The sequence below is a fragment of the Saccopteryx bilineata genome, chromosome 6 (assembly GCF_036850765.1).
Source record: "Saccopteryx bilineata isolate mSacBil1 chromosome 6, mSacBil1_pri_phased_curated, whole genome shotgun sequence".
In the NCBI taxonomy this organism is placed as follows: Eukaryota; Metazoa; Chordata; class Mammalia; order Chiroptera; family Emballonuridae; genus Saccopteryx; species Saccopteryx bilineata.
Window position 1 is genome coordinate 11,720,929 of NC_089495.1, and position 12,584 is coordinate 11,733,512.

Consider the following 12,584-nt stretch of genomic DNA (forward strand, 5'->3'; position numbering starts at 1 on the left):
GCACTCTCCTTAACACAGAGGTATACCCACAGGCGTGGTTAGCCCCCTTGGGGACTAGTCCAGGCAAACAGCAGCCCCCAGGGAGGGACATTTTCCAAAAGAAGTTTTGTTGCCTGAAAAAAAAAAATAATAATAATGGAGGTCTTTAAAGAAAGTGACAGTCTTTGTGGGACGTGGCCAAGGCACCCTGACTGGCGCAGTAGTAATTTATGTCCAGCCTCGTGGGCATTGGTAAGCCGGGAATCGCATTGTGTCCTTTGGACATCAAGCATTTCCCATTTATCCACTGATTTCCTGGCGTCCACTTATCCACTCAGACACTGCCTCCTTCCATGGGCATCTGTGATCCGCCAGGTGCCGGGGCCGGGCACCAGCCAGCGCAGGGAGCTGCAGGGCGAGTCTCCCTGGGGAAGCTTGGGGGTCCTCCGAGGGGAAGGAAGGAGCAGAAAGGGAACTGTGGGGCAGGGTGGTTAACTGTGCTGTGAGGGTCGGAGGAGGGTCATCAAGATCGGCTTGGGGGTGGGGGGTGCAGGTAGGAGGCGAGAAACCTGGGGGTGGTGGTAAAATGTTAAGCTTAGTCTTAAAAGGTATGAAGCAAGGTTGGCAAGCAGAGGTGGAGTGTTCTAGAAGAGAGCACTTCCGTGGGCAGCAGAGCACGGCTGGTTTTGGAGAGAGCACGCAGCTTGGGGCACAGGCTGCGTGTGTGTGGGGGGGGGGGGTTGAGGGGGGCACGGGGAGGAAGAGCATGGTTCTGACCCATAGGGCCGCATAACCTGGTTCCGACCCGCCGGGCCGCACTGCCGTGCGGGCTGGGTCTTCCACCCTGGGCAGACAGGGTTCTAACACACGGTGTTCCAAGGGAGCGGCAGGGTTGGTCTCCTGACATAGGAGGACCAGGACGGATTTAATGGCGAAAAGCACAGGGCTTAAGGGGGGGTGGGGAGGAGGAGACAGTCAATCCAGTTAAGAAACGGAGGCCTGAGCCGAGGACGGTTCCTGAAATGAAAGGCAAGGAAGTCGATTCCTCGTTAAGAAATGAAGTAACAACTTGGGAAGGGATGAATGAGAACGAGCGGAAGAGGCCGTCCTGTCCTAGGCGACTGGGCGGGTAGGGACAGACAGGCAAGAGCAGGGTGGCAGACGGAAGACGGGTTCAGCTCACCCAGCGTGGATTTGCGGGTTCACAGTGTATAGAGTCCAGCGTGCGGTCTAAACGGCCGCAGAGAACTCGGTAGAAGCGGGGTCTAGAAATGTGGACGCAGGAGCGGTGGAAGGGGCGGAGCCATGAGCTGAACGGAATCACACGGAAAGGGAAAGGAGTGCAGAAGGTCTAGTTACAAGAGGGGAACTGTGCAAATAGGAATTCTCTGCAGTTTAGCCCTGGAGATGGTGGCTGTGTGGACACTTTAGGGCCTTCCGTCTGCTCCAGGAACCCGTACCCCTGGTGTTTTGAAACCTTTAGATCTGTGCTTGCTCTTGTACATTACATGGTTCTCTGTATTTTCCCCCTTTCTTGACTCCCATTTGCTCCTAAACTGTTTTCCCTTACTCCTCACCCTTGGCACCCTATTCATTTTTTTTCCTTTTTTTTTTTTTTTTTTTTTTTTTTTTTAAATTCAGTGAGAGGTGGGGAGGCAGAGACAAACTCCTGCATATGCCCCAACCCAGAGCTACCGGGCAAGCCCACTGTGGGATGATGCTCTGCTTATCTGGGGCATTGCTCCCTTGCTCAGCAACTGAGCTCTTCTTAGTGCTTGAGGCAGAGGCCATGGAGCCATCCTCAGTGCCTGGGGCCAATTTGCTCCTATTGAGCCATGGCTGCAGGAAGGGGGCGTGGGGAGAGAGAGAGAGAGAGAGAAAGAAAAGCAAGAGGGAGGGATGGAGAAGAAGATGGCACTTCTCCTGTGTGCCCTGGCTAGGAATCTAACCCAGGACTTCCACATGCTGGGCCAATGCTCTACCACTGAGCCAACCGGCCAGGGTCCATATTCATTTTCTTATTCAAAGCCCTGTTCCTTCTTAGACTCCGAATGCGTCCACGACGGCAGCTTCCCTCCAGTCCTGTCACCGTCAGCTCGCTGCTCCCCACCACTGACCCTCAGTTGCCCTAGAGACCACCTTCTCTCCCATCTCTATTTGGCTCTTCTCCGAGAGGCAGCATTGGCTGACCGGGACACACTGGAGACTGAAAACCAGGGTTCCCGCCCTGATTTTGTCATTTATTCCTTGCTATGTGACTTCAGGCAGGTCACAGCACCTCTCCAGAATGTTGTGCCCTCACCTGTGAAATGAAAGACTTTTTAAATCATTGAAAACCTCTTCCTGTTCTAAAAACACCTGTGGTTCTGACGTTTCTCCCCAACTTTTCACTGGCCCCTGTCAAGGCTGATTACAAAAGTAACATCATTTAACAAACTACCAAGTGTCCTTTTGCTAAAATAGGTAGGCATGTTACATTTCTGTCAAACCAAATACTCTTCATGTTATGCCAGTGCTGGTAATAGCGAATTATTATAATAAATTAGATTTCTCTTCCCAGACAGGCTTCCTACTTTTTTTTTTTATTTAAGCCTTGCCAACCAACCATAAGTCTCCCTAGTTCCTCCCTGTTCTCACTGACAGCTCAGCCGTGCCCCAGGTGGGCTCTGTGTGTGTACGACAGAACAAGGACCAGAATCCAACGAGGAAGGCCAAAGAGAAGGATGGGTTCGTCCTCGGAGCACGTCAGGGCCCCTTGGAGTAGGTCCGGGAGGGTGAGGGCACGCACAGTCGTTTGACAGATTCTTTGGGACAAACATTTCCCTCCATGTCAGCTGCCTAGCAAGTCTGCATTTCAAGACCTGCCCAAGACTTTCTATCTAAACAAATAAGATATGCCCTGCTCATGGCCACCTTCCTCGCTCAATAAACCAAAAATGTCTTCAGTGACTTATACATGGCCCTTCATCTTAATGATGGCTAGCCCAGAATCCTTCAAAGCCCAAAGGGAACTAATTCTGGAATGTCCTGATGTGGATGTCTCTTTCTGGGCATCGTCACTTTGTCACTTCTCCCTGGTGTGGCAATGACTGTGGAAGGAGGAGACACTGGGTTTCTTTTCTTTCTTTTTTTTTTTTTTATTCGATCTTGAAGAAAATAGGTCCTGTCTGTTATTATCTATCAGAGGTGACGGAGGAAGAATCTGTCCTTGTCTGTGGTTCTGAATGCATGTTATCTGGGGTGTTTGAAAAAGAGAGTGGTGGCTCAAACTGCTGAATACTGCCCTTTCTGGTTCTGTGGAGCCAAGCCGGTCAGAACTTGACCCACTGGCAAGTCCTCAGAAAGAAATGCAGCAGCCGCACAGAATATAAACGGGCATTCATCACACTCCCCCATCCAGTGCAGTTCTGACCCTTTCTCATCAAGATCCTCTTAGCACCGGAGATGAAAATCACATAAAATAATACGTCCTTATTTTGCATTTTCCCCTGTCATCTTGGATAACGTCTAGGTAGCAGTCAGCTGAGTACCAGACGACCCCATGAGGTTGTTTAGCTGCGTGTTGGAAGCCTTTTGCATATTCTATCCAGAACCTTACCTTTGAGGGCTTTCTACTGACAACATTGCTGCAGAATTCAGAGAAATCAGGATGCGTCCATGAGATAACGGTTAAAATACATAAACCTCAGATTCATGCCCAGGATGCTTAAGTGTAAACTCTTCTGGTATTGGTGTTGCACATCCCATTATTGCCCTGAGGGTTCCAAACCAGCTCGCCACACCGAACTCCGGTTCCGTTCCGATTTTGCCATTGGTGTGTGTCATCATCAGGAGCGAGGAGCGAGGCGTGACGGATGCACGCGTTTCTGTGGTGGCTTCATGAGTGGGCTCTGCTCCGCCACGGTGACAGAGCAGAGTTGGCGACCCACGGGCACTGTGAAAACCAGTGTGGCCAAATTGATAGCAAGGTGGAGGGGATGTTTTTGGATTTTGCTGGCTGTTAAACTGAAGGAAGCGTGAACCTAAGGAACTCCGATAGGCGGAAGGAAGGCTTATGGTTCTGTGTAAGGGGACAGTGGCAGGAAGGACCGGCTGGGGAAGTCCCTCGGGGAGCCCCTCCCTCGGGTCAAGTCTGCGAGCATCCGTCCCTCGATCGGCAGCTCTCGGCGTAGGCTTATTCTGGGGTAGGAAAGACACAGGAGGAACTGATCCCAGCCTGAGGCCTCCAGCATGTATCCACACCAACACCTGCTGCTGTCTCCCCTTCCCGGGACAGGCTGGAGGACTGGGGGACCCGTCGGGGATAACACACACCTCCGGCTGGGCCTCCATTGCTCTTCCTCAGGTGAAGAGAAGAAAGGTCTGGGAGAGGTGGGGCACTGCTGAGATGTCTGAGTAAATACTTGGATCTGGGTTGTCCCTCAGACGGACATGTTCAGTGTCAGGCTGCCGGGGAAGCCAACAGTCAGCAGGGGGGTAAACCGCATGGCCCCTCCCTTCCTACCCCACCCCACCTCCGCCTCCAGGGTCATTATCTGTCTGTATGTGTTGTCTCTGGTTCACTTGTTTCTCCAAAGCTCTGCTCTGATTTACACAGATTTTTCTCAAAGACAGGTGATTTAAAAAAAAATAAATAACATTTGATCCAAGAAGCCATTATATAGGGAAGCACTGAAGACAGATAATCCTGTTGTTGGGTGTTAAAGAAAGTTCTTGAGACCTGCCAATGGCTGCCACTTGAGTGAATTTGCAACGTCAATAGTCTATTGACAGGTGTTGGTGGCAGGCTAAGTCGGTCAATTTTCTTTCAGCTGAGGAGCCTCTGCAGATGTTTAAGCAGAGGGGTATTGTCACAGTGGAATGTCAGGGGATTAAGCTGGTGTCAGTGACTGGGGAGAGGCAAAAAGACCAGCTTTATATCTCGGAAAGCTGTGGGGATGGGAAGATAAATATCTGAACAACCTCATGAAGAAAACAGTGACGAGGAGGGACCTTCGTCTCTGTGAGGGGGAGAGAGAGAGTTTCCCGTCAGGGTGAACCCAGAATTTCCAACAGAGAAGAGCTGAAGCTCCAGTCTCTGGAGCATTCATTGGTCCACAATCCCACTGCTCAGGAAACTTGAAAAGAGATCCTAAAATATACCATAAAGGCTAAAACAGCAAGTGGGGGTGGGGGAGGGGAGCCCAGTGAAACTTCAAGACAGCAAATAGATAAACATCTAATAAGGGCATCCCATCAGTGCGGGAGCAGAAGGCCATTAGGAGCCCTGAGGGGGTGCGTCTTTTCCAGCCAGAGTCCTTTGTGAAGAAAACGTTTGTTATGCATTTGAAGCCGGGAGGCTACGGCTGACCACAGGAGGAGAGGAGTGGAGAGCGTGCAGTGGAAGTTCTTTTCAGATCCCCCGGGGCCCTCTGCGTTGTCAGGTCACAGAGCTAATGAAAGAAAGCTGCTCTCAAATGTAAAAGCTGGGCAGGGCTCGTTCACCGCCAAGGGCCACATGCAGTCGGGCCACATCTCCGCGCCTGGGCAGAGAACGTGTCTGGAGGCCTGTGTTTGCTGGGGAGGCCTCGTTCGCCTCCAGGCCCCGTGTTTCAGAGAGCAGGTGGACACGGGCTGGTGCGCAGAGCTTCTGATTTCGTCCGGGTACAGAAGGGGTCACCTGGCACTTCTAGAAGCCCCCGAAAAGTTGCTCTTGACCCCTTATCTTCGCTCTCTTCTTTACTCGGGTCCCACTGGTCACTGTAATGTGCTCCCCCACCTTCTCTTTCATGTCTCTGGTTGTGGGTGCCAATCTGTGAAGAAGTTTACCCTGATCCACGCTGCAGTGAAATAACATTAATGACGATGTAGAGGATCTTTTCCATAAAAGTTTACTTATTCCTTTGAAAGAACTGCCTCTGACCCTGAAGCTGGGACCTTTCTGCCTTTGATCTGTGCACATGGCCTTTCCTTATGAAGTGATGGCGGTCACCAGTGCTGGTTTTTTATTTTAAAACCCTATACGTTGGTCCCTGACATGTTTGTTTGTTTTTTCCTGGTGTGTAAAATTGTTAAGCCTGAGAGGCACTCCCCTCTTGACCTGTCACCTCGCCCCTGGACCCCTTCCCTGTTCCCATCACATCAGCCTGATCAGATCCTTGCTTTTTCCTTTACAACGTTCTTCAGCTCCCACAGTCCCCGGTGATAAAACCCGCCCAGGGCCTCCAGCTGCCGTGTGGAGGGCCCTACGAGGACCCTCCGCTTCAGCTGGGCCCGGCCGCCCGGCAACCTCACCGCCCTGCCACACCCTCACCTTGCTGTTATCCCGGCTGGAATCCGCCACGTGCTGCAGCCCCTTAAATCCACTTGTATGTCAAAGCTCAGCTTGGGTCCCGCGCTTGGGCTTGCGGTGACCCGTCCCTCGTCCCTCGCTGCTCCAGCCCGGTGACCTCTCTGTGTGCGCTCCGGCCCACAGGGCACTCGTTTTCAGTAGGCGGGGTTTCATTCTTGCGCCTCCTTTCCCCATCCGAGTCTACGTGCTCTCTGAATGCACAGGGCCCTCGCCCCGGGACCCTGGCAGGGAGCTCCTGGGTGAGGGACTGGTCCGGCGGAGCTCGGAGAACCTCACGCCGCGCAGCCGCCTGGCCGCCTCTGTGGGCGCTTGAGCCCCGCTGGTGCCGTAGCTCACATTCAGCCGCCCCTTGGAAGGCCAGTTCAGAGCTTCCAGGGCTCCACTGCGAAGCTGGGCCACGAGGATCCCTGACGCCCTTCCACTGGCAGAGGCTGCTTGTACTTCTTTTTTTTTTTTTTTTTTTTTTACAGGAACAGAGAGAGAGTCAGAGAGAGGGATAGATAGGGACAGACAGACAGGAACGGAGAAAGATGAGAAGCATCAATCATCAGTTTTTCGTTGTGACCCTTTAGTTGTTCATTGATTGCTTTCTCATATGTGCCTTGACCATGGGCCTTCAGCAGACCAAGTAACCCCTTGCTGGAGCCGGCGACCTTGGGTCCAAGCTGGTGAGCTTTTTTTTGCTCAAGCCAGATGAGCCCGCACTCAAGCTGGTGACCTCGGGGTCTCGAACCTGGGTCCTTCCACATCCCAGTCCACCTGTGCCACCGCCTGGTCAGGCTGTACTTCTACTTACCCAGGAACCCAAGGCGAATAGGTTCGCGTCTGAATGCTCGGCCTCCCGTGGCCTGTGCCACGTGCCCGGCGTCCTGCCCAGCAGCGCATGGGGTGTGTGGCGAGCCGGCAGGGAGCAGAGGCACAGGGTGCAGGAACGCTTTCTGTGAGAGAAAGGGGACGTTCCCACTTGACACCGAAGGGAGCTAGGAACCATAAACCAGCAGAAAGGTTGAAAGGGGCAGGTGAGTGGCAACAGCAAGCGTGAAGTCAGCAGAGCGCTGGCAGGTGGCATTATCTACAGAGAGCAGGAGGTGTCCAGGGTCAACCACGCCCTGTGATTTACGCGGGCTCCTGACCTGGGGTCCCGCGCGTGGAAGGTCCGGCCATGGCCCCATCATGAGATGTGGTCAAACCCTGGCCAAGTGACCTAACCACGCCGCAGTTTCTCTTCTCCATCTGTGGAAGGCAGGGCGAGGGGAGTGCAGCGGTGCCAAGCTATCTTTCACATGGGAGCGTGCCAACGGGCCTTCGTTTTTTTCAAAACACAGTAACGTAGTCTTCACATTAGACTATGAGAAACATACTGTGATGCGAGAGTTTTGTGCAGGTTAAGACTGAACGGTAGGCTGGTTTTGTCAGAAATGCTGTATAAATACCTATGCAGGTATGTTTCTTTAAGAGCAGTAATTTCTTCAAAAAAAAAAAGCAATGACAGCAATAAACCAGGCTGGATGTCTCCTGTTGAAGCCTTCATCTGCTCGGGGCGTTTGAGCTGGTGGGGGGGAGGGAGGAGCGTGTGTGCTTCTTTATTTCAGCTCTGCCTTTTATGGGTCCAAACAGGGACTACCCTTAATGGCGCTCTCTCTTCTTCTGCGCTTCTCCGCGCTCCGTTCTGGGTGCCCGTTCCCGCCTCTGGCTAAGCAGCCCGGCAGACTGTCAGAACAAGTCAGTCAGACCCGTGACCTGACTGAGACGGTCCCCACAGAAGTAACGGGGTCTACCGCTCACGGGTCCTGAGCGGTCATCCGTGCTCCGCTTTCCTGGGTCTTCCCTCCTGCCTGCTCTCCACGGTGACATCGCCCTTCCTGAATCTTCTCTGCTTTGATCACCTAGGGTCTCAAACTCGCGGCCCGTGGGCCGCATGCGTCCCACCGAACAATTTTGTACTGATTTTTTTTTGTTTTCAACTGCAGTGAGAAAAGTGTTGCGTAACAGTTGCCTTTTGTAGACCTAGTGCTGCCCGCTGAACGGCTGTGATCTTGCTCTGCGGCCCACATGCTGAGTTGAGTTTGAGACCCCTGATTAGCTGCATGTTTCAAAGCTAATTTTTTACTAACAGCCTTCTGTCCTTTTATAACAAAATGTCCTTTAACTACTTTTCTTGATCCCTACGAGTTAGAGATGTCCACTGTTTCCCTCCCCCGGTGATGTCTGTTCTCCACTAGTGAGATGATTTCTCTCCTTCTGCATCTGGGCTTATACATCAGGTAGGACTTGGTTTGAGTCTCCAAGTTATTAATGACGCTCTTTCGTCTCAATCTGTAATCCAGCCTTATACATTGTTGTCCCAGGGAAACCCCCAGTTTTTCATCAGCAATTTGCTTTCTTTTTCTTTCTTTTTGAAATGTTCTCTGATGCTACCACAAATGGAGAAGCCAGTTCTTTAGTTAAATGTATCTATAATGCGTATTTAGTGGCACAGACTTTTTGAAATATATCTTAACATTTAAATTATAAGAGTCTCATGTACTATATGGTAAAGGAGTAAGTGTATAATAAAAAAGCAAGTAATCATTGACAGTAAATACTACATCTCATTTCAGTAAACATAATCATTCAAAATACCACCCATCCCTACAGTGTCAGGACAGATGAGATAGATTATTATCTCTATCCCAACCAACATCTAAGTCCCAATTTACCATTATATGATATGTCAGTCACTGAGAAATAAAGTCTTTAAAAGACTGTATTAATTTGTTAAAGATGTCCTCGATATACTAAAAGAGCATGTTTAAATATGCCGATACAACCATACAGGTAGGTAGACGTAATATAGTTGTCTATACTGTATCTATTCATATAGGACTACCATACGAGCCGAAGTTAGTAAAACTTTAAAAACTGACACAACAGCAAATTAAGTCTACTTTGCGGGAAATATAGACGAATACTAAGGAATTTGATATCAGCAAACATGTTCCCTTTGAAAGAGCAAATTAGACGTGCAGGAGGGTTTGGGTCCCACTTCAAAGAGCAGTGTGCAAGGTGGAGAGCCGTTCTGTTTACTCTCGCTCTCACCGGCAAGGTTTCTCTCTGTTAAACAGGCTTTGATTACTTCAAAGCATGTTTGAAGTCCTCGGCCCACAGAGCTCTTGCACAAAGACAAATATTCTTCCAAATTTGTGCAGCTAACGTTGCTGTGCATTATGTTTATAAGGAGAACCTACACTTTCTTCTTCTTTTAACACGGAGTCGATGCCTTTGCATTCAGCTACGACAGCGAAGGTCGTCTGACGAATGTGACGTTTCCAACCGGCGTGGTCACAAACCTGCACGGCGACATGGACAAGGCGATCACAGTGGACCTCGAGTCGTCCAGCCGGGAAGAAGATGTCAGCATCACTTCCAATTTGTCCTCCATTGACTCTTTCTACACCATGGTCCAAGGTAAACACGAAAGCGTAATCTGAAACCGATCGTTTTGAAGTAGGGCTTACTAGCCCCGACACAGAATGTGGCAACCCCATTTTCTAAGATGAACCGGAACAGGGAGGGTGCCAATATAACCCTCTAGAGATGTTGATGAAACAGTCTCATGTCTACAGGTAATGCTTATTGAGCTACCCGTACATACTGTCAAGTTACAGACTGTATACGACCATACGTTAACCTGGAAATGGCGCCTTTTTCCATACCCACTTAATAAAACAACTTAACTCCGCTCTTCACGAACATCATCGGGCCCTTTCTGAGTCAACTTCCAGTTTTCCCGAGCGTGTCGTGGTCGCTGCCGTGGAAATACCGTGGCTGGAGGCGCAGACAGCCCTTTCTGAATCGGTGTGACACGGTGTCAGAATGCCCCTGGGATGTGGTCCCTGGAAATGTTATTCCGATCCCAAATACCCATTCCTGTAATAACTGAGCTCTAAGTCTCTTCACGCGAGAGGCACACACGTGTCTGACATCTCTGTGGTGGAGCCTCCTGCCCTTCTCCTTTGGGAGGGAACCCTGAGAAAGCCCGTTTTCCAGTGACAGTTGAAATTGTGAGGTCGTGACCCTAAGATTAATGGCTCAATCTGATTTAAACTTCTTTGATTCCTTTATTTTATTTTATTTTTATTTATTTATGTATTTTACAAATTTTCTCAGGTAATCTCCACAATCATCTAAAATCAGCCTTGCTTGAATTCATTTACTCCCCAGCTGGTCCCATACCGTGCCAACATTTTAAATTGAAGCACGTAGCCTACCATATGAAAGTGGGTTTTTTGTGCCAAATATAAGATGACTCTCTCTTTTTAAAGTTAGTTTCAGGGGGGAATATTACCTTATATTTTTGGTATACTAAGTATAGATATTGAATCTTTTCAAAAGTTCTCTGACAGAAGATACAGGGACGGGAGAGGGGGTGCCTCTTGTGGACGCTGGAGGTGGCACACCAGCTCCAGACTTGGCTCTTTGCAAAATGTTTACAGCCTTCTGCATGGAGGTGGAGCCCTCGTTTATTGCGGCAGGCAAATGAGAAAAAGAAATCTATTAAAATGGAAAAGGACTTTAAATGCCCCTAAAGTTTTCCTTTAATAGCCAAACTCGTGACAGCACAAAATGCCAGAAATCAGAGCTGTTTTATCACTTTCGAAGAGGACATCATTAAACACTTTTTATGTCCTTACGAACGGGGTCCGGTGGACATTTTAGAAACGCGTGTCCCTCCTAACCACACCCGCCAGAGCGTGGGGTCCTTCCCTGCGGCTCACGGTCTCTGCGTCTCGTTCTGCAGATCAGCTAAGGAACAGCTACCAGGTGGGTTACGACGGCTCCCTGAGAATCATCTATGCCAGCGGCCTCGACTCCCACTACCAGACGGAGCCGCACGTTCTGGCCGGCACTGCCAATCCCACCGTCGCCAAGAGGAACATGACCCTTCCTGGTGAAAACGGCCAAAATCTGGTGGAATGGAGATTCCGGAAAGAGCAAGCCCAAGGGAAGGTCAACGTCTTCGGCCGCAAGCTCAGGGTAAGTAAGTGTCAGAGAACAGGCGATGGCCGCCAGTCCCTTGAGCCAAGTGGACAGTCCACGGGCAGACCGCGGGCTCATCCCTACTTGCCCTCCTCTGTGGGCGCTGCTCTCAGGGTAGTGCCTTCCTTACAGCACGACATATTGCCACCCACCAGCCTCTAGAGCATCCATAATAAATGCTCTATTTGAGAAGAGGGTTTTCTCAACATACCTGTGATTAAAAAGAATTCTTCTCTGGGAAATCAGGAAATTGGCATGTGGCACAGTCTCACATGGCCTGGATGTCAATTCTTATTTTACTAACGTGAACTGTAAAATCTTATGCTTTTCCTTTACCCGGTCAGGCTGACGGCTTCCTAAGGTGGGGATGGAGGTAATTAGGAATTGGCTTAAATATTCACTTTCCCAAATCATGAAGATGTACATTGAAAGAGGTGGCGGCCAATGAGAGGTGGATTATTTCTTTGCATTCTCAATATTTTTAAAGCAAAGCTTGGGCACACAGAAGAGCGTTAGCATCAGAACCTCACTGCTGCCCCTTGCTATGGGTTTCTGTTATTTTGAGGAGAAATGTAATGGTACTTCTGATTATGCTACTGTACTTGATCTTGGCACAATGTTCTCTGATTCCCTGGTTTAACTATTTGGGTTTTTTTCCCTCCATTTCACATTGTGGGCCAAATATATCTCAGAAGCGAGCGGTGATTTATGACACCTATTTAGTACGTAATCTAAGACAACATAGATTAAGTATTAAAACACAGGTTACCAGGAATCCACCTTCAGGCTGCTGTAAACTGAACCCAGTTCATTCTATCAGTAAACAGATTTTAGTTTATCAGATAACTATAGATAACTACTCCTTAAAAGTACTTTTTTTTTTGCTGTGAAACAAAAGTACCTAAAATCAAGGCAAGAGAACAAGATCTAGGGAGTATATAATTAATGTCCTTCTGTTCCGCATGAAAATTGTTATTATAAACAGTCCAGCATTATTACCTTGACACACCTTCAAGGTAAGTGCATACTGTATGCAACTTCTGGGTTATAATCTGACTCTAATTGCAAGGCAGATGTTTAGGACTCTAAATATAGGGTCTTCTGGAACCAATGCCATCTGCTGCCATCCTAACTATACCCCAGGCTGTGTGAGCCAGGATGCCCGAGTCCCAGCCCCCCTGGGCCGGGAGTCCTGGCAGGCAGGAGCTGGGGAGGCTGGAGGGAGGTCAGCTGGGGGGGGGAGAAGCAATAGAAC

At 49.7% G+C, this 12,584-nt stretch overlaps 1 protein-coding gene across 8 annotated transcripts in view; it reads left to right on the forward strand.

Annotated features, from left to right (window-relative positions):
* The window catches only part of TENM3 (teneurin transmembrane protein 3), a 621,635-nt gene that overhangs the window by 591,660 nt on the left and 17,391 nt on the right, over nt 1–12,584 (forward strand). For all 8 annotated transcript variants that reach the window (XM_066237373.1, XM_066237376.1, XM_066237374.1 and 5 more), the window contains 2 exons: nt 9,582–9,757; nt 11,091–11,326. In XM_066237373.1, coding sequence (XP_066093470.1) covers nt 9,582–9,757; nt 11,091–11,326 — 412 coding nt within the window. The remainder of the gene's footprint in view (nt 1–9,581; nt 9,758–11,090; nt 11,327–12,584) is intronic.